We start from the raw sequence: 23,282 nt of genomic DNA on the forward strand, positions 1-23,282 counted from the left end.
GGTGATACAGGGGATTTATCATGTTCTAATCCATCTACATATTTATCTTTGCCTTTGTGCCTTTTAAAAACTCTATCATTGGGATCCCTGGGTGGCACAGCAGTTTGGCGCCTGCCTTTGGCCCGGGGCGCGTTCCTGGAGACCCGAGATCAAATCCCACGTCAGGCTCCCGGTGCATGGAGCCTGCTTCTCCTTCTGCCTGTGTCTCTGCCTCTCTCTCTCTCTCTGTGACTATCATAAATAAATAAAAAAAATAAAAACTCTATCATTAATATAGGTCATTTTTAAAAATTATTTTCTCTCCGTAATGAACTTTAATCATAAATATTATTTTTTGTTACTTTTGTAAAGGGGATTGTTTTTTAAATTGTATAGTGATAATTTGTTGTTAGTGTGTAGAAATTAGCTTTAATGTGTATTTTGGATTCATATCCTGTATTTTCCTTGAGCTCATTACTAACTTCAACTCTTTTTTGTAAGGTTTGTCCCCATTCACCATTTATATGACAATGTCATATAAAAGCAAATTATTTTTTTCCTGTTGAATGATATTAATACCTTTTATTTTATTATTGCCTAATTTCTATGGAAATCTTTGATTTAGGGGAATAAAAGCTTTACCTCTTTTTGTCAAATTCTTTGTTGTAATATTTCATTTGATATATAGCAAATCTAGGAGAGCAAAAGAATTGCTTCTTGCTTGTGGATGAGCTCCCTAATATATGGTGTGATGCGGGATCTCAGGACAGGACAGGAAGTCTGTTCACAATTTCTGCCCAATTCTGATTGGCTGTTGAACTTGATAAGTTCATTTTAGATTTGAATTTGAGCCTTTAATCTGATTAGACTTTACAAAATATCTTCTCCCATTCTGTAGGTTGCTTTTTAATTACTCCAAATGATTCCTTTGCTGTGAAAATGCTCTTTCCTTGATGAAATCGCCATGGTTCATTTTCCTTTTCTTTCTCTTGCCTCTGGAGACACATCTAGAAGTAGTTGCAGCCGAGATAGAAAAGGTGCCGCCTGTGTTCTCCTGAGGATTATGATGGTTTCCTGACTCACGTTTAGGTCTTTCATCAACTTTGAGTCCATTGTTGTGAATGATATAAGCAAGGGGTCCACTTTCATTCTTCTGCATGTGTCTCCCCAACACTCCCCACACAATTTGTTGAAGAGATTTTCTTTTTCCATTGCATATTCTTCCCTGCTTTGTCAAGATTTTTTGACCTTAGATTTCAGGGTCCATTTCAGGGTTCTCAAACTTTTCTGAATTTTTGCCAGTACCATAATGTCCTGATTATCAAGACGTTGTAATTTACCTTGACAACCAGAATCAGTATGTTTCCAGGTTTGCTTTACTTTAACAGGATTGCTTTGGATATTTGAGGTCTTTTTGGTTCCCTAATATTTCCTGATGGTTTGCTCTAGATCTGTAAACAATGCTGGTGATATTTTTATATGGATGGCTTTGAATGTGTAGCTTTCTCTGGAAGCATAAGTATTTTATCAATATTCATTCTTCTAATCTATGAAAATAATATTTTCTATGCTCTTGTGTCTTCCATACTGTCTTTCAGAAGTGTTCTGGTATGTTTAGTCTATCCATCCATCCCTCTTTGTTTTTTTCCTCATTATCTGATTATTTATGGCGAAATTATAAATTACATCCACTCCTTGATTTTCTTTTTTTCTGTTTCATTTGCACTATATAGAAAAGCCCCTGTCTTTCTTGTATTGATTTTCCATGCACTGATTTTGCTGAATTCAGGTATCAGTTCTAGCAATTGTTTCAAAGGAATCTTTTGGATTTGAACTTAAAGTATTGTGTCATGTGTGAAGAGAGAAAGTTTGAGTTTTTTCTTTGATGATTTAGATGACTTCTACATATGTTGGTTTTCTGATTTTTGAAGCTAGGACTTCTGGTACTATGGTGCAGAAGAGTGGTGAGGGTGGGAATCCCTGTCCTGTACCTGAATTTAGGGGAAAAGCTCTCAAATTTTCCTGTTGAGGATGACATTCTCCATGTGTGTTCTGTAGGTAAATTTTGTGATGAGAATGTCTCCGTATGTCTACACCGCAAAAGGTTTTTATGAGGAAAGTATAGTATCTTTTGACAAATATTTTTCGGCTTCAGATGAAAGGACAAAATGATTCTTATCTTTTCTTTTATGAATGAGTCAAATCCCATTGTTTGATTTTCAGATGCTGAACCACCCTTGCATATAAGAATTTAAGCGAATTTGGTCATGATGAATTATCCTATTATTGTACTGTTGGATCCTGTTAGTTAGGATCTTGGTGAGAATTTTGCATCCATATCCATCAAGGATATTAGTCTGTAATTCTCCTTTTCAGTTGGATCTTTGTCTGCTTTTGAGGTCAAGGAAATGCTACCATTGGAGAATGAGTTTGGAAGTTTCCTTTAATTTCTATCTTTGTAATATTTTCACGGAAGGAGGGAGAAGCAGACTCCATGCCAGGAGCCCGATGAGGGACTCGATCCCAGGACTCCAGGATCACACCCTGGACCAAAGGCAGGTGCTAAACCACTGACCCACGCAAGGATCCCCGTATAAAGTCATTTTAAATGCTTGTTGCATTCCCATGGGCAGCCATCTGTCCTTGGACTTTTGATTGTTGGAAGACTTTTAAATATATCTAATTTTCATTTCTGAGTTTTGGGTCTGTACAGCTTTTCCATTCATTCCTGTTTCAGATTTAGTTGTTTCTACATTTATAGGAAGGCATCCATTTCTTCCAGATTGCTGAATATGTTGGCATGTTATTGCTCATAATATTGTCTCTCTTCAATAATTTATTTTTCATTTATTTATTCAATATTTTATTTAAGTTCAATTTGCCAACATATAGTAACACCAAGTGCTCATCTGATCACATGCCCTCTTTAGTGCCCATCACCCAGGGACCATGTCCCAACACCCACCTGCCCTTCTGCACCCCTTTGTTCGAGTCCCAGAGATAGGAATCTGTCATGGTTTGTCTTCCTCCTGATTTATCCCCACTCAGTTTCCCTCCTTCCCTTACGATCCCTTTTACTGTTTCTATATTCCACATATGAGTGAATCCATGATGATTGTCCTTCTCCGATTAACTTATTTCATTGGCATAATACCCTGTAATTCCATATACCTTGAAGAAATAATAGCTATTGATCCTTTCTGGTGACAGAGAAATATCCCTTTGTATATATAAACCTCATATGTTTATCAATTCATCTGTCAAAGGACATCGTGGCTTACCCAAGAATTTGGCTCTTGTGGACATGGCTGTAATAAACATTGGGATGCAGGTGTCCTGCTATTTCATTGCATCTGTATCTTTGGGGTAAATCCCCAGCAGTGCAATTGCTGGGTCGTAGGGCAGATCTATTTTTAACTGTTTGAGGAATCCACGCAGTTTTCGAGAGTGGCTGCACCAGTTCACATTCCCACCAACAGTGCAAGAGGGTTCCCCTTTCTCCACGTCCCTCCACCATTTGTTATTTTTCTTTCGTATTAATTTTCTTTATTCTCTGTGGTGTAAAGTGACAGATGATTGTGGCTTTGATGTGCTTTTCCTTGGTAGCAAGTGATGTGGAGCATTTTTCATGGACTTGTTGGCCATATGTAGGTTTTATTGGATAAATTTCTGTTTATGTTTTCTCCCCTTTTCTTTACTGGGTTGCTTGTTCCTTGGGCGTCGATTTTGATAAGTTCATTATACATGTTGGATAGAAAGCCCTTTGTCTGATATGTCAATTGCTAATGTCATCTACCCTTCTATGTGTTGTGTTCTTGTTCTTTTGTCAGATTCCTTTGCTCTGCAGAGCATTTTTATCTTGATGGAGCTCCCAAAATTCATTTTTGCTTTTGCTTCCCTTGCCATTATAGATATGCCTTACAAGAAATTGCTGTGGCTAAGTTCAAAAACGTTGTTCCCTCTCTTCTCCTCGCAGAGATTTTGATGCATTGTTATCTCACATTTAGATCTTTTAACCATTTTGAATTTATCTTCTTTATTTCCATATGAGATTTGTCCCTTTAATTGTTCTACAGGGGCTGTTCAATTCTCAACATGCCAATTATTTTTGAGACTGTTTTATTTTCCCAAGGGATATTCTTTCCTATTTTGTTAAAGATTATTGACCGTACATTTAAGGGTTCATTTCTGGGTTCTCTATTCTGTTGTATTGATCTTTGTGTCTGTTTTTGTGCCAGGACCAGACTGTCTTAATTATCACAGCTTTGTAGTACAGCTTGAAATCAGGCATTCTGATGTGCCCAGCTTTGGCTTTCTTTGTAAACCTTACTCTGGCAATTGGAGATCTTTTCTGATTTTGTAGAAATATTAGGATTATTTGTTCCATCACTGGGAAGAAAGATTGTGATATTTTAACAGGAATCGCATTCAGTGTCCAGATTGTCCTGGGTAGCTTAGACATTTTCAAAATGTTTATTCTTCTGATCCATGAGCATTGGATGTTCTCCATCTCTTTGTGTCTTCATTAATTTCTTTCATAATATTCTCTAGATTTAAAGTACAGATCCTTGACCTCATTGGTTAGGTTTAATCCTATATATCATATGGTTGGTGCCATTGTAAATGAGTTCAATACACTCTTTTCTCTGTTAACAGTATCATTGTTAGTGTGTAGGAATGCAGCTGTCTTCTATGCCTTGGTTTCATCTCCTGCCATGTCGCTAAGATGCTATATCATTTATAGAAATTTTAGGTGTTATCTCTTGGAGTTTATATACAAATATCATGTCCTTTACAGAAGGAGAGTTTGATTTCTTCTTTGCCATTTTGAATGTTTTTTATTTATTTTGTTGTCTTATTGTTGATTCTAGGAATTATACTTCTTTTGTGAGCAGAATTGGTGACAGTGTTCACCTCCGCTGTCCTCCTGAACATCCTAAACATTTTTTTAAACTCTTTGGTCCCCAATTGGTATGAGATTCATTTTGAACGTTTAATAATTAACTTTTAAGATATTGAAGAATGTTTTCTCTACACTCTACATTGAAGATTTTACTCAGCAATGCCTGCCATAATTTGGCCTATGCGTTCTCTGCATTTAGAGAAAGGACCATATACGTCTTGTCTTTTCTATTATTTTTTTAAGATTTTATTTATTTATTTATTTATTTATTTATTTATTATTATTTATTTATTTATTTATTTATTTATTATTTGAGAGATAGCGAGCGAGCGAGCGAGCGAGAGAGAGAGAGAGAGAGTCAGAGACACAGGCAGAAGAACAGGCTCCATGCAGGGACTCTACATGGGACTCAATCCTGGGACTTCAGGATCATGCCCTGGGCCGAAGGCAGGCACTAAACCACTGAGCCATTCAGGAGTCCTGTCTTTTCTATTATTGATGTGTCCTATTACACTGATTGTTTTACATATTTTGGGCCACCGTATTATTCCAGGGACAAATCCCACCTCGTAACTGTGAATAATGGTCTTTATGTATTATTTGATCTTGTTGTCTAGTATCTTGGTGAGAATTTTGCATCCATGTTATCAGGAAAAATGGTTTATAATTCCCCTTTTGGCGGTGTTTTTGTCTGGTATTGGGATCAAGGTAATGCTGGCCCCATAGAAGGGATTTAGAAGTAGTCCTTCTTTCTCTATCGTTTGAAACAGCTTCAGTCCTAACGGTACTATTTCTTCTTTAAATGTTTGGAAGAAATCTCCTGGGAAGCCATCAGGCCCTGGGTGTTTGTGTCTTGGGAGAATTTTGATAGCAGCCTCAATTTCCTCACTTTTTATTGATATTTTCTTGTTTTCTACTTCTTCCTCTTTCAGCTTTTTCTTTTTAATTACCTAGCTAGGTGTGTATCTACCTTATTAATTCTTTCAAAGAACCAGAGCCTGGTGTGATTGATGTGTTCTAGAGTTCATCTAGTCTCTATTTCATTGAGTTTTGCTAGAATCTTTATTAAATCTCTTCTTCTACTTGGTGTAGAGTTTACCTGCTCTTCTTTCTCCAATTCCTTTACTTGTGAGGATAGTTTGTTTATTTGATTTTCTTCTTCAAATTGTTGGAGGAAAACTTGTGGTGCAATCTATTTCCCTCTTATGACTATCTTTTTGTATGGCAACAGTTTTGAATAGATATGCTTTCATTTTCATTAGTGTGCAAGAATATTTTTAGTACTTTTCTCATTTCCTTGTTGAGCTGTTCATCTTTTAGTAGGATTCCCTTTAACCTCCATGTTTTTGAGTTTCTTCTAAACTCCTTCTAGTAATTGATTCCTAGTTTTATAGCATTGTCTGTATATATCCTTGGTCTATGTATCGACTTTATTCCCAATTGCTCATATTTTTTTCTTTCTTAAATTCAATACATGACTGAAATAATACAGTGATTGCCTTACTTTGACTGACTCACTTCATTTAGCATTATACTTGCTACCCCCATCCCCATAGTTCCAAATGGATTAGATTTCATTTCATGTATGGATAGTTTTGATAGTTTGACTAATGTACATGATGCTGCTGTAAAAATACAGGTGCATGTATCCCTTTGAATTTTTTTGTATTTTTTTCTTTTATTCTTTGAAGACTTTATTTATTTATACATGAGAAAGACACACACAGAGAGAGACAGAGACACAGCAGAGGGAGAAGCAGGGTAAATGCAGGAAGCCTGATGTGGAAATCGACCCCCAGACTCTGGGATTATGCCATGAGCCAAAGGCAGATGCTCAACCACTGAGCCACCCAGGTATCTCAGAATACTTTTCGTTTTAATGATTTTATTTATTTATTTATTCATGGGAGACACAAAGAGAGTGACAAAAAGTGAGAAACAGGCTCCTCCCACGAGCCTGATATGAGACTCAATCCCCAGATTGGGAACATGACCTGAGGTGAAGGCATGCACTCAACTCCTGAGCTACCCAGGCATCTTAGTACTTTTGTATTCTTAGAGTGAATGCCAGTACAGATGCGGGATCATAGAGTAGGTCTACTATTACATATTTGATGTCGCACTGTATGGTTTCCTTGAATGACTGCATCCTTGCCCAGCCACATCTCCAGACCAGAGAATTCAGCAGGACCTCAGTTCTAGTGGAGGTGGTATCAGGGCTCATTTAACAAGCAGACCAGAGCACACCCAGTTAAAACACACCACACACTGGCCTGGCACCACACACTGCTCACTGCTGGCAAGGAGGGCCTGTGTAGATGCCTGTTCTGGGGGAAATAGCAGCCAAAACAGGACAGCACAGAGCATGCAGCACACACCACAGACACTCTCTGAACCCAGACCCAGCACCCTATGTGAACTCTATCATAAAGATGTTATTCTGGAGGAGGAAATAAAGCTGGCTTTTGTACAGAGGAAGAGGGAAACTTAGAGAAAATGCCATGATTAAGGAATTTCAATTCCAGTTTCCTGCTCTGATCCTCCTCAATTTTGGGTTTCTCAGGTCAGTCTCTTTGACCCTGCCAAATGAGACAGGAGTACTGTTCTGTCTCCAGATCCAGCAGTTTCCATCCCTGAGGGGATCCTGTACATCAGGGAGACTGCCAGCTGCCCACACCATCCAAAGTGCATCTTCTTCAATGGCATGAAGACATAGAGTTGTGATAATAATATTCCTACAATACTTTTCCTTGTGAAGGATGCCCAACCTCCTGCCCAAAGCTCGTGTCACATGTTGAGAGGTGATTTCCTTTCTATGTACTAATTAGGGACAATGCATGGACCACATATGTCACCATTACTTACTGCAAAATAATTTAATAATTGTACAACATACACTCAAACACAAAATGAATCCACAGGACTGAGATAAGAGTTGGGAAGGATATAAATTTAGTTGACTTTGACATCAAATTCCAGAATCCCCATTTTAATCCCTGCATATAAAACAGAGGGAATTCCCCACAAGGTGTTTGCTATAACAGCATTGGGAAGGAGGAGTTAAGATGCTGGACTAGGGTTCCTGAGCTTGTCTCATTCCTGGAACATGAGAGATATTTATCGAATCATTCTGATCATGCAGGAAATCACTCAGAGTTCTGTGAGAACAGGAATTGCAAGTTCAGAGGTAGAAAATCAACGTCATTTTGGACGTAGGAGTTGTGGATGTTGTCATAGGGATATATAGCTATAGCGATGAGGGCAGGATGGAGGCTGATCCAGAATATTCTGTATAGTATGATGAGCAGCAGACAAGAAATTCTGAACTTCTGGACCTCCACTTCCATGGAGGATGTGCCTGGGTTAAAGCTGCTCAGGTAGTAAATTGGGAGGAATCCCAGGATACTAATGGGTCAAAAGAACCCCAGAGTGGTAGGAAGAATGTGTGTCACCAACGTGATGCCTAGCTGCTAAGCACAGGGGCATTGAAGGTGGCAGAGGACAGTGAGTCCATGTTTGGGTTTCCTGTTCTCTTTTGTCATAAATTAAGTGTTTTCTTGGAAACAGTTTGTAAAAGACAAAAACGTGGAAAGACACTGTTTTAGTGTGTCTGGGTGATGTCACCACATTCCCAGACTGGGTGGATTAAACAACAGACATTCATTCTCACAGTTCTGAAGTCTGGGATGTCTGAGGTCCAGGTGCAGGCAGATGTGGTGTCTGGAGAGTGCCCCTGTCCTAGCCTGTCCTTTCCCCATCACCTCACATGGGGTGAGAGTGTAGGGAGCTTTGCCAGTCCTGGTGTATGAAGGTTCCTGATCCCATCATGAGACTGCACCTCCTGACCTAAATGCTCCCCTAAGGCCCCACTTCCACCTCCCATCACATGGATGTTAGGTTCCAACAGGGATGTAGAGGTCACACATAGTGAGCTGATATCAGCACCTGAAGGATCCATGAGTTATTCCCTGCAGGTGGAAGGTCCTCCTCCACTTTTTTTCTCTCAGTTTTCATAATAGTTTAGTTGAATTTGTCATCACACTTTATCTTTGAGTGTCACTTGCTTACTCCTGTGATCACCAGTCCTCCCTCTTCTCTTCCTGCCCAACCCATGGGAAACCCAGCAGGAACCCTTGAATTTCTTCCTTTGATGCAGGAGAGACACTGACTCCACACAAGCCCCTCCTGGAGCAAGACCTTGTCCCCACCACTGACCCACAACACACATCTTGAGCCAGTGTCCTTCCCAAATTCAAGCACTTATGACTTGCTTAGAGGCCTGCCCTGCTCTCAACAGACACGATGATGAAGGTGATAAAGGATTGTACTCTTGTGTGTGTGTGTGGGGGGGCTCTTTAGACTACACTCCTCACAACGTAGTTCTTGGTGTCCCTTGCTTTCCCAGGTTGATGCTAATATTGATTCTGTCAGTGTGGTTCAAGACTGAAGTCATGCCTGCACTCCATCTTCTCTCTTTTTGATTTTTGAGGCTTTGTAGGGGCATGAGTAGCGTGTACTTTATGCTCTTTAAAAAACCATGCACACAGAGCTGGTTGGTCCTGTCATAATCCATGTATACAGCTGGGACTTTATAAAGGAGAAGTTGCAGTATGTGGAGATATGAGTAATAAACTGATATTTAGGGAGAGTAGTAAGAAAGTTTAAGCAAATATGTCCTTGTGCATATAAGAAGAGTTTTGAATAAAACAAGCAAAGTTTCCAAATCAGAAACTGAATAAGGAATAAGCAAAGCAAAAGAAACTGTCATTTATGGACATTTGAATATTTCTCGTTCCATGACAATGAAGTTTGTAAGTTAGAGACTGAGAAGGTGAGCACAGAATCCTGTGCCCAGAGAGACTCCCTGGGGAAAACTGCTCCTTGGAGAGGAAGCCCAGACCCTGACAGAAAACCTGCCCAGAAGCTCCATCTGCACCTGCTCCTGGGCCTTCAAGACAGAAGTGGTGAGGAGTGCACACACCTGGTGGTCCCCATCCCCTTCTACAGGGAGGTTTGTGCCTGGGCTCACAATGAGGTCCCCTCACTGTGTCACTTGCACAGTAATACATGGCCATGTCATCGGCTCTCAGGCTGCTCATCTGTAGATACACTGTGTTCTGGCGTTGTCTCTGGAGATGGTGAATTGGCCCTTTACTGCGTCTGCGTAGTTTGTGCTACTTCCACTATTGCTAATAGTTGCGACCTACTGCATCCCCTTCCCTGGAGCCTGGCGGACCCAGCTCATGCTGTAGTTACTGAAGGTGAATCCCGAGGCCACACAGGAGAGTCTCAGGGAACCTCCAAGCTTCACCAGGTCTCCCCCAGACTCCAGCAGCTGCACCTCACCCTGGACACTGTCACATTTCAATACAAGTGAGAAAATTTTTGACCCTGTTGCAGGCAAATCAACAGTCTCAGATTGTGTAGCACAACACTTTACAACACTTCCCAGATAAGACCTCAAGGATTTTCACCTTTTGTGTCCAAATAGGTTGCAAAAATCTGCACAATAAAATATAAGAAAAAAATTTTATGCAAAGTGTTTAACTAGGATCATTCTTTCTGTGTAACTGTCACTTCAAACCTTTGTAGATACAATGATGTGCACAAGAGTATATTAAGTTTGTCCAACCCCCTGACATGTTGGTATCAGGAAGTCAGATAATCCTTGTTTGTATCACTCCTCAATTACCCATCACAGCTGCTCTCTCACCAGGGTTTCTGACACTTCCAGGATGTGGGTTCTCACACTGTGTCTCGCACAGTAGTACACAGCTGTGTCCTCAGCTCTCAGACTTCTCAGCTCCATGTAGGCTGTGCTTGTGGATGTGTCTGCTGTCAGGGTGACTCTGCCCTGGAACTTCTGTGCATAGTTTGTGGCACCATCTTCAGGATCAATACGTCCCATCCAATCAAGCCCTGCTCCTGGAGCCTGTCGTACCCAGTGCATATAGTAGTTAATGAAGGTGTATCCAGATGTCTTGCAGGAGACCTTCACAGATGCCCCTGGCTTCTTCACCTCAGCCCCGGACTGCACCAGCTGGACCTCAGAGTGCACACCTGTGGAGAGGAACAAGAGGGGATGAAGTCATTCTTGACTGGGCCTGGTCCTGTCCTCAGTCTTATTGGTGGGGTGTCCCCTACCTGTGGCCAGTGCCAGCAGGAAGAATATTCTCCAGCTGCAGTCCATGGTGAGGACTGTGCTCACAGGAGCTTCTGGAGGAAGGGTGTGCAGGTGTTCGTGATTCAGGGCACAGATATTCCTATACTTATTATCCTAATGCATCACGGACAATTTGCATATTCATGAGATGGAGTATTTCATACTCAAGACAAGCCTCATCTAGAGAAGGAGCAGATCATCATCACAGGACTGTGCTATGTATGAACCTGAGGCCCAAGTCCTAATCCTCATTGATGACGTAGGTCCCTTTCTAGATCCCTGAACTGTTTGCAGAGTGAATGTCTCCACTGAAGATCTGGAAGCCACAGGACATCCTCCTCATTGTGAAGCCATCTCTGAATGAAAGAGCCTCTATAAACCTGATGTTGGCTCTGAGACCTGAATGTCTTATTCCTGGATCAGTGTGTCTCCAATATACTGCATCTAGTGAGGTAATCAGTGCATTCCCACCTCCATCTCTTCACACCTCCGATATGTAAAAGCCATGGAATTGCTTGTCCTGCAAATGTGCTCCTCATTGCCTAGATCTTGTTAAATGCTCCTGAAAGAACAGGAGACTTAAACACCCTGTAGCACTCCCTGTCCTACTTGCATTTTATTTATTTTTTAAAGAATCTATTTATATATTCGTGAGAGATACACACACACACACACACACAGAGAGAGAGAGAGAGAGAGAGAGAGAGAGGCAGACACACAGGCAGAGGCAAAAGCAGGCTCCACGCAGGGAGTCCGATGTGGGACTCAATCCCACCTGGGTGCCTCAGTTGCTGAGTGTCTGCCTTTGGCTCAGGGCATGATATCTGAGTACTGAGAACAAGTCCAGCATCAGGCATGCTGCATGGAGTCCGCTTCTCTGTCTCTGTGTGTCGCTCATCAATAAATAAATGCATTCTTTAGAAAATTGGCCCAAGGATGATGCCCATGGGGAAACTTTCAGTTAGCCATTGATTCTTGATTTCTGCTGAGATGATGATTTAAGTTCCTGGGATCAAGCCCCTGGTCAGGCTTTGTGCTCATTGAAGAATCTTCTTGAGATTTTCTATCTGTTACCCTCAAAGTCTTTTGTCACTTTCTCTGAAAATAAATAAATAAATAAATAAATAAATAAATAAATAAATAAATAAATGTTAGGGGCAAGATGATGGAGGAGTACGGGTCCTCAACTCATCTCTTACCAGCAAGTAACGTAGATAACTTTTTAAAATAGGTCTTGGATATTAGCCCTTTATCTGATAGGTCATTTACAAATATCTTCTCCTATTCAATAGGTTGTCTTTGAGTTTTGTTGACTATTTTGCTGTGCATAGCTTTGAATCTTAATGAAGTCCCAATACCTCACAACCAATAGGAAGGAAATACAAACAATTTAAAAATATATTAGGACCACTCATATGCCAATAAATTAGGCAATCCAGAAGAAATGGATGCTTTTCTGGAAAACCACAAATAAGCAAAACTGGAATGAGAAGAAATAGAAAACACAAACAGGCAAATAACCAAGGAGGAAACTTTTTAAAGATTTTATTTATTTATTAATAGAGACAGAGAGAGAGAGAGAGAGAGAGAGAAAGAGAGGCGGAGACACAGGCAGAGGGAGCAGCAGGCATCACGCTGCCTGACATGGGACTTGATCCAGGGTCTCCAGGATCATGCCTTGGGCTGCAGGTGGCGCTAAACCTCTGCGCCGCCAGGGCTGTCCCCAAGGAGAAAATTGAAGCAGTCATCAAAAACCTCCCAAGACACAAAAGTCCAGGGCCAGATGGCTTCCCAGCGAAGTCTATCAAACATTTAAAGAAGAAGCCATACCTATTTACTAAAGCTGTTCTGAAAGATAGAAAGGGACAGAATACTTCCAAACTCTTTTTATGAGGCCAGAATCACCTTAAATCCAAAACCAGACAAAAACTCCACCAAAATGGAGAATTATAGACCACAGGCAAAACCCTTTTTGATCTTGGCCACAGTAAATTCTTGCAAGATTCATCCATGAAGGCAAGAGAAATAAAAGCAAAAATTAACTATTGGGACTTCATCAAGATAAGAAGCTTTTGCACAACAAAGGATACAGTCAACAAAACTCAAAGACAACCTACAGAATGGGAGAAAATATTTGCAAATGACTAGATAACAGACTAGTATAGGAATAATAAGAGGTGAGACCCTGTTTAAGTGTTTCTGGGTGATGTCCCCACATTCCCAGTTTCATTGGACTAAACAACAGACGCTCATTCTCACAGCTCTGGAGTCTGGGAAGTGTAAGGTCAGGTGCAAGCAGATGTTGTGTCTGGAGAGCCCACGTCCTAGCCCGTCCTTTCCTTGTCACCTCACATGGAGCCAGAGGGTGTAGAGCTATCCATATCCTGATGTATAAGGTTCCTGATTGCATCATGAGGCTCCATCTCCTCACCTAATTGCTCCCCTAAGGCCCCAACACGTTCTTCCATCACATAGACATTTGGTTCCCACATGGGGATGGTAGATGTGACACAGAGTTAGCTATATCAGCACCTGAAGGATCCATGAGTTATTCCCTGCAGGTGGAAGGTCCTCCTCCACTTTTGTTCTCTCATAATTGTTAAGTGGAATTTCTCATAACACAGTATTCTGAAGTGTTACCTGCTCGCTCCCTGATCTCCAACACCCCATCTTCTCTACCTGGCCCAAAATGGAAAATCAGCAGGAACACTTGACTTGACATCAGGGAAATACAAATGAAAACCACACTAAGATCCCACTTATACAACTCAGAATGGATAAAGTAACAAGGCCGAAAACAATAAATATAAGCAAGGATATCGAGAAAGTGGAACTTTCTCTTCTTTTGGTGGGAATGCAGGCTTGTTCAGCCACTCCAGAAAACAGAATGGAATGTCCTGAAAAAGTGAGAATAGAGCTACCCTAGAACACAGGCATTCCACTACATGTTATTTACCCCAAAGACGCAAATTTAATGTAATTAAGGGACCCCTGCACCCCAATCTTCACAGCAACAATGTCCAGAATAGCCAAACTGTGGGAGGAATCATGATGCCCTTCTACAGAAGAGTGATAAAGAAGATGTGGAAGGAGCCTTGGTGTCCATCGACAGATGAATGCATAGAGAAGATGTGGTTTATATATACAATAGGACATTACTCAGTCATTAGAAACGACGAATATCCACCATTTGCTTCAATGTGGATGGAACTGGAGGGTATTATGCTGAGTGAAGTAAGTGATTTAGAGAAGGACAAGCATTATATAGTTTCACACACACACAAAGTACATAAAAATAGTGCAAGGGAATAAAGGGGAGAGGAGACAGAATGAGTGGGAATCATCAGAGACAGTAACAGTACAAGAGAAACTCCTACCTATTGGGGAAGAAAACAATGAGTAGTGGAAGGGAAGAAGGTTGGCGGGTTGGGGTACCTGGATGACAGGAGCTGAGGTGGGCAATTGAAAGAATGAGTACTGGCTGTTATATGTTGGCAAATCGAACTCCTATAAAAATATACTATATATGCGATTTATATATACAATGGGATATTACACAGCTGTCAGAAAGGATGAATAACATGAAATAACATTTCCTTCAACTTGGATGGAAGTGGAGCTATTATACTGAGATAAATTAATCACAGAGAGGCAATGATATGGTCTCACCCATATGTGGAATATAGGAAATATTGAAAGAGACCATAACGGAGGAGTGAAACTTAGTGGGGTAATATTACAGAGGAAGACAAATCATGAGAGACAGTTAACTCCGGAGGGAAAAATACTGAGGGTCTTTGGAAGAGAGTGGTTGGGGGATGGGGGAACTGGGTGATGGGAGTTAAGGAGGGGACGTGATATGATGAGCACTGAGTGTGTAGTAAATATTGGTAAATTCAATTTAAACAAAGAAAAAATGGACTTTCACCTGTCCACATTCCTGGAACATCATACATGGACTGGGAGGATCAAACAACAGACACTCCTCTTCACAGATATGGAATCTGGGACGTCTGAGGTCCAAGTGCACGCAGATGTGGTCTCTGGAGAGTGCTCCCGTCCTACCCCATCCTTTCCCCATCACCTCACATGGGGCCAGGGTGCAGGGAGCTTTCCCAGTCCTGGTTTATAAGGGCCCTGATCCTATCATGAGGCTGCACCTCCTTACCTAAATGTTCCCCTAAGGCTCCACCTCCTTCCCCATCTCATGGGCGTTAGGTTCCAACATGGGCATGGTAGAGGTCACACACAGTGACCTGACATCAGCACCAGAAGGATCGATGAGTTATTCCCTGCAGGTGGAAGGTCCTCCAATCCAGCTCCTCACCCTGAGGTTCCTCACTGATCCAGTAGAACCTTCTGGTCTCTGAGCACATGGTGTATACATGACCTTCAGAACCAGATTGTGACCTTGGGGAGAGGACAGCTTCCATCTGAGACCCAGGTAGGATCTTGGCCTAATTGTATTATTATTTAAAGTTTCGTGCTGCTTCCATATATTATTCATCTCCTTTCCCTATGATTCAGACATCTGTCTACTGAGAATGACCATGTTTCTCTTTTGTCCTTCCAGTTTCATGCTTGTTTAGTGAAATGATTCCTCATACCATGTCCAGTCTTTATTGCCTGCTAGCTCCCTGACATTCCTTCCTCATTCTTCTACTCCACCCAAAGGATAAGAAATCAAATAATAACTCAGGGGTTCCCTCTTTTGATGCAGTTGGGACACTAACTCCACACAAGCCCCTCCTCGAGCAGCATCTCATCCCCACCACTGACCCACAACACACACCCAGAGCCAGTGTCCTTCCCTGGCACTATCCAGGCATTTATGACGTGATGAGAGGTCTGCCTGGCTCTCATCAGACATGAAGGTGAAGGTGATGAATGGTTATACTCTTGTGATTCTCTCTCTCTTTCTCTCTCTCTCTCTCTCTCTCTGTGTGTGTGTGTGTGTGTGTGTGTGTTTGTGTGTGTGTGAATGACCTCTGAGTCCACTTCCCTTCCATGTCATGCTGGGAATCTCTCACTCCCAGCTGTGATTACCATTTTTGTAGAATGTCTCTTTTCTCTTGTGTTGATTGGGGTTTCCACTATACTGTGATGTGCAAGACAGCATGTTAGCTTGGGGTCCTGTGATCCACAGTGATCACCACTAGGACTCATTAAAAGGTTCAGATGATGTGAATGGAGTTATTTGTAATTGGTTAAAATTTAGGGTCAGGAAAAGTTATGCACAGGTAAGTGCAAGTGCTATAGTTGAATTCTAAGTCTCTAAGAAAGAGACTGAATAGGTAAACACATAATCAAGTGTTCAGAGGAGCTCCCCAGGGGAAACTGCACCTTGGAGAGGATGCCCCATCCCTGACAGGAAACCTGCCCAGAACCTCCATCTGAAACTGCCCCTGGGCCTTCAAGACAAAAATTGTGGGGAGTGTGCACCACCTGGTGGTCCTGATCCCCTTCTACAGGGAAGTTTGTGTCTGGGTTCACAATGAGTTTACCTCACTGTGTCCCTTGCACAGTAATACATGGCCGTGTCCTCTGCTCTCAGGCTGTTCATCTGCAGATACACCGTGTTCTTGGCATTGTCTCTGGAGATGGTGAATCGGCCTTTTACAGCATCCGCGTAGTATGTGCTCCTTCCATCATTGCTAATAGCTGCGACCCACTGCAGCCCCTTCCTTGGATCCTGGCGGACCCAGTTCATGTAGGAGCTACTGAAGGTGAATCCAGAGGCCACACAGGAGAGTCTCAGGGACCCCTCAGGCTTCACCAGGTCTCCCCCAGACTCCACCAGCTGCACCTCACCCTGGACACCTGCAGACACAAGACATCCTGGTCAGGAAACTGTCCCACATCCCCTGTTTCTCTCACCCACCTCCACTCCCAGACTCATGGTATCTTCTTCGCCATGAATTACCTTTTAAAGAAGCGACAATGAAAACCCAGCTGAGCACAGACTCCATGGTGAGTTTCCTGTGTTCTGTCCTGATCCCTGAAGAGGGTCACCTGGGGATCCTGGGGCTGGGGCTCCTCTCCCAGCTGCAGGGTTGGGGCTGGCCTGCTTAATCAGTGGAGGGAGGACCTTATTTCCATGTCCTCTGACTATATAACCAGCTCCAGACTTACATTCGAGTCTTTAAATTCGCCACAAGTGTTGCTTCAGAATTCTATAGAAATCTGTGTAGCTGGCACTATGACTATACGAATTTCTAACGTGTAAGCAGAGTTATTTTCATTTCTGGGTGCATTTTCAAAAGACTCTTATCAATATAGATAATTTTCCATAGAATATTTTATCTCCTTAGTAAATTTTAATCCTAAATATTTATTTTTGAAACCAGTTACGGTTGATTATTTTGTTAATTTTGTGTTGGTAATTTGTTGTCAGTGTGTAGAGCATATCTTTATTTTATTTGGTGATTTTATATCCTGATTTTTCCTAAGCTCTAATTTATTTCTTCCATATTTTATGTGAGGTTTTTACTCACTGACTCTCTTAGGGCATTGTCATAGGCAAAAAAAATATTTCTTTCCAGTTTACCAATTTTTCTTTTTCTTTATGTAGTTTTCTTCCCAGGTTTTCTGGTAGGTCCTCCAGTCTGGGGCAGAAAATATTTCTCTCTTATCTTTATGATCCATTGTCTGGTTTAATCATGCAGTTGATATAAGGCAGACCTAGAGGAGACAATAAATTTCATTTTGCATGTGGATGACCTACCTCATATAAGGTGAGAGTCGGCAACTCATCTCAGGACAGGGTGTCTCTTCATGTCTTCTGCCCATTTCTGACTTAACTTTTCCCCTTGTGTTTGTTTACCTTGATAATTTATTTGTCGATATAGGAAAAAAGCCTTAATCTGAAGATAGATTTGCAAATATCTTCTCCCATTCTTTTGGATGATTTTATTTATCTATTCATTACACAGAGACGCAGAGACATAGGCAGGAGAAGTGAGTTCCCCACAAGGAGTCATGCTAGTCTCAATCCCAGAGCCCTGGGATTATGATCTGAGCCAAAAACATATGTTCCAGCTACTCAGGCACCCATATGTTTTCCCATTCATTAGGTTTCCTTTTAATTATGTTGAGTGTCTCCATAGCTGTATGACAGCTCCTTCCTTAATGTAGTCCATAGAATTCATTTTTGATTTTGTTTTCCTTCCCTTTGGTGACTCAAGTACCAAGAACTGTTGCAAATAAGGTCACAGAAGGAGGGGCAAGATGGCGGAGGAGTAGGGTCTCCAGGTCACCTGTCCTCAGCAAATTACCTAGAAAACCATCCAATCATCCTGAAAACCTACGAATTCGGCCTGAGATTTAAAGAGAGACCAGCTGGAACGCTACAGTGAGAAGAGTTCGCGCTTCTATCAAGGTAGGAAGACGGGAAAAAAGAAATAAAGGAACAAAAGGCCTCCAAGGGGGAGGGGCCTGCGAGGAGCCGGGCTGAGGCCGGGGCGAGTGTCCCCAGGACAGGAGAGCCCCGTCCCGGAGGAGCAGGAGCTGCACCGACCTTCCGCGCGGAAAGGGGCTCCCCGGGAATTGGAGCAGGATCCCCAGAAAGGCGGGGATGCCCTCGGGTTCCTGGGACAGTAACAGAGGAACTGCGCCCGGGAGATGCGCCGAGCTCCCTAAGGGCTGCAGCGCTCGGCGGGACCCGCAGCAGCTCGGAGGGGCTCGGGCGGCGGCTCCGCGGAGGGGGCTGCACCGCCGGGAGCGCGAATCAAACAGCGCAGGCCCCGGAGCACAGGGCGCCGGGACACAGCCCAGGATCCGGCCTCCCCCGGGACAGGCAGAGGCCGGGAGGGCCCAGGACAGCAAGGACGCTCCTGCCTGGAACTGAGCAGATCAGCGGCCCCGCCCCGGAGCCCCCAGGCCCTGCAGACGGAGAGCCCCGGAGCTACTGCGGGGCTGACTCCAAGGTCCCAGAGCTGCCCCCGCCACTGTGGCTTCCTCCCGGGGCCCCACGGGGTGAACAACCCCCACCGAGCCCTGCACCAGGCAGGGGCAGAGCAGCTCCCCCAAGTGCTAACACCTGAGAATCAGCACAGCAGGCCCCTCCCCCAGAAGACCAGCGAGACGGACCAGTTCCAAGGGAAGTCAAGGGACTTAAACTACACAGAATCAGAAGATACTCCCCCGTGGGTTTTTTTGTTTTTTGTTTTTTTTTTTTTTGTTTTTTTTTTTTTGTTGTTTTGTGCTTTTTTTTTCTCTCTCTTTCTTCTTGATTTATGATTGCTTCCCCCACCCCCCTTTTTTCTTTTTTCTCCTTTCTTTCTTTTTCTTTCTTTTTCTTCTCTTTTTCCCCTATTTTTTTCTTCTTTCTCTTTTTTCTCTCTTTTCTTTCCTTCTCTCTCTTTTTCTCCTTTTCCCAATACAACTTGTTTTTGGCCACTCTGCACTGAGCAAAATGACTAGAAGGAAAACCCCTCAAAAAAAAGAATCAGAAACAGCCCAGTCTCCCACAGAGTTACAAAATATGGATTACAATTCAATGTCAGAAAGCCAATTCAGAAGCACTATTTTACAGCTACTGGTGGCTCTAGAAAAAACCATAAAGGACTCAAGAGACTTCATGACTGCAGAATTTAGATCTAATCAGGCAGAAATTAAAAATCAATTAAATGAGATGCAATCCAAGCTAGAAGTCCTAACCACGAGGCTTGACGAGGTGGAAGAACGAGTGAGTGACATAGAAGACAAGTTGATGGCAAAGAGGGAAACTGAGGAAAAAAGAGACAGGCAATTGAAAGACCATGAGGATAGATTAAGGGAAATAAATGATAGCCTGAGGAAGAAAAACCTACGTTTAATTGGGGTTCCTGAGGGCGCGGAAAGGGACAGAGGGCCAGAATATGTATTTGAACAAATCCTAGCTGAAAACTTTCCGAATCTGGGAAGGGAAACAGGCATTCAGATCCAGGAAATAGAGAGATCCCCCCCTAAAATCAACAAAAACCGTTCAACACCTCGACATTTAATAGTGAAGCTTGCAAATTCCAAAGATAAGGAGAAGATCCTTAAAGCAGCAAGAGAAAAAAAGTCCCTGACTTTTATGGGGAGGAATATTAGGGTAACAGCAGACCTCCCCACAGAGACCTGGCAGGCCAGAAAGGGCTGGCAGGATATATTCAGGGTCCTAAATGAGAAGAACATGCAACCAAGAATACTTTATCCAGCAAGGCTCTCTTTCAAAATGGAAGGAGAGATAAAGAGCTTCCAAGACAGGCAGGAACTGAAAGAATATGTAACCTCCAAACCATCTCTGCAAGAAATTTTAAGGGGGACTCTTAAAATTCCCCTTTAAGAAGAAGTTCAGTGGAACAATCCACAAAAACAAGGACTGAATAGATATGATGACACTAAACTCATATCTATCAATAGTAACTCTGAATGTGAACGGGCTTAATGACCCCATCAAAAGGCGCAGGGTTTCAGACTGGATAAAAAAGCAGGACCCATCTATTTGCTGTCTACAAGAGACTCATTTTAGACAGAAGGACACCTACAACCTGAAAATAAAAGGTTGGAGAACCATTTACCATTCAAATGGTCCTCAAAAGAAAGCAGGGGTTGCCATCCTTATATCAGATAAATTAAAATTTACCCCGAAGACTATAGTGAGAGATGAAGAGGGACACTATCTCATACTCAAAGGATCTATCCAACAAGAGGACTTAACACTCCTCAATATATATGCCCCGAATGTGGGAGCTGCCAAATATTTAAACCAATTAATAACCAAACTCAAGAAATACCTTGATAATAATACACTTATACTTGGTGACTTCAATCTAGCTCTTTCTACCCTGGATAGGTCTTCTAAGCACAACATCTCCAAAGAAACGAGAGCTTTAAATGATACACTGGACCAGATGGATTTCACAGATATCTACAGAACTTTACATCCAAACTCAACTGAATACACATTCTTCTCAAGTGCACATGGAACTTTCTCCAGAATAGACCACATACTGGGTCACAAATCGGGTCTGAACCGATACCAAAAGATCGGGATAGTCCCCTGTATATTCTCAGACCATAATGCCTTGAAATTAGAACTTAATCACAACAAGAAATATCGAAGGACCACAAACACGTGGAGGTTAAGGACCATCCTGCTAAAAGATGAAAAGGTCAACCAGGAAATTAAGGAAGAATTAAAAAGATTCATGGAAACTAATGAAAATGAAGATACAACCGTTCAAAATCTTTGGGATGCAGCAAAAGCAGTCCTGAGGGGGAAATACATCGCAATACAAGCATACATTCAAAAACTGGAAAGATCTCAAATTCAAAAGCTCACCTTACACATAAAGGAACTAGAGAAAAAGCAACAAATAGACCCCACCCCCAGCAGAAGAAGAGAGTTAATTAAAATTCGAGCAGAACTCAATGATATCGAGACCAAAAGAACTGTGGAACAGATCAACAGAACCAGGAGTTGGTTCTTTGAAAGAATTAATAAGATAGATAAACCATTAGCCAACCTTATTAAAAAGAAGAGAGAGAAGACTCAAATTAATAAAATCATGAATGAGAAAGGGGACATCACTACCAACACCAAGGAAATACAAACGATTTTAAAAACATATTATGAACAGCTGTACGCCAATAAATTAGGAAATCTAGAAGAAATGGATGCATTCCTGGAAAGCCACAAACTACCAAAACTGGAGCAGGAAGAAATAGAAAACCTGAACAGGCCAATAACCAGGGAGGAAATTGAAGCACTCATCAAAAACCTCCCAAGACACAAGAGTCCAGGGCCAGATGGCTTCCCAGGGGAATTCTATCAAACGTTTAAAGAAGAAATCATACCTATTCTACTAAAGCTGTTTGGAAAGATAGAAAGAGATGGAGTACTTCCAAATTCGTTCTATGAGGCCAGCATCACCTTAATTCCGAAACCAGACAAAGACCCCACCAAAAAGGAGAATTACAGACCAATATCCCTGATGAACATGGATGCAAAAATTCTCAACAAGATACTAGCCAATAGGATCCAACAACACATTAAGAAAATTATTCACCATGACCAAGTAGGATTTATCCCTGGGACACAAGGCTGGTTCAACACTCGTAAAACCATCAATGTGATTCATCATATCAGCAAGAGAAAAACCAAGAACCTTTTGATACTCTCATTAGATGCAGAGAAAGCATTTGACAAAATACAGCATCCATTCCTGATCAAAACCCTTCAGAGTGTTGGGATAGAGGGAACTTTCCTCGACATCTTAAAAGCCATCTACGAAAAGCCCACAGCAAATATCATTCTCAATGGGGAAGCACTGGGAGCCTTTCCCCTAAGATCAGGAACAAGACATGGATGTCCACTCTCACCACTGCTGTTCAACATAGTTCTGGAAGTCCTCGCCTCAGCAATCAGACAACAAAAAGACATTAAAGGCATTCAAATTGGCAAAGAAGAAGTCAAACTCTCCCTCTTCGCCGATGACATGATACTCTACATAGAAAACCCAAAAGCCTCCACCCCCAGATTGCTAGAACTCATACAGCAATTTGGTAGCGTGGCAGGATACAAAATCAATGCCCAGAAATCAATGGCATTTCTATACCGTAACAATGAGACTGAAGAAAGAGAAATTAAGGAGTCAATCCCATTTACAATTGCACCCAAAAGCATAAGATACCTAGGAATAAACCTAACCAAAGAGGTAAAAGATCTATACCCTAAAAACTATAGAACACTTCTGAAAGAAATTGAGGAAGACACAAAGAGATGGAAAAATATTCCATGCTCATGGATTGGCAGAATTAATATTGTAAAAATGTCAATGTTACCCAGGGCAATTTATACGTTTAATGCAATCCCTATCAAAATACCATGGGCTTTCTTCAGAGAGTTAGAACAAATTATTTTAAGATTTGTGTGGAATCAGAAAAGACCCCGAATAGCCAGGGGAATTTTAAAAAAGAAAACCTTAGCTGGGGGCATCACAATGCCAGATTTCAGGTTGTATTACAAAGCTGTGGTCATCAAGACAGTGTGGTACTGGCACAAAAACAGACACATAGATCAATGGAACAGAATAGAGAACCCAGAAGTGGACCCTGAAATGTACGGTCATCTAATATTCGATAAAGGAGGAAAGACTATCCATTGGAAGAAAGACAGTCTCTTCAATAAATGGTGCTGGGAAAATTGGACATCCACATGCAGAAGAATGAAACTGGACCACTCTCTTTCACCATACACAAAGATAAACT

At 41.9% G+C, this 23,282-nt stretch overlaps 1 gene segment (V, D, J or C); it reads right to left on the bottom strand.

Moving 5' to 3' along the window:
- Nucleotides 1–16,545: 16,545 nt before the first annotated feature.
- The window catches only part of LOC121492795, a 51,668-nt gene continuing 44,931 nt past the window's right edge, over nucleotides 16,546–23,282 (bottom strand). Inside the window, 1 exon segment of the V gene segment in view lies at nucleotides 16,546–16,865. Within this exon segment, the coding sequence occupies nucleotides 16,546–16,865 (320 nt within the window).

Source organism: Vulpes lagopus, chromosome 6 (genome assembly GCF_018345385.1).
Source record: "Vulpes lagopus strain Blue_001 chromosome 6, ASM1834538v1, whole genome shotgun sequence".
Lineage (NCBI taxonomy): Eukaryota > Metazoa > Chordata > Mammalia > Carnivora > Canidae > Vulpes > Vulpes lagopus.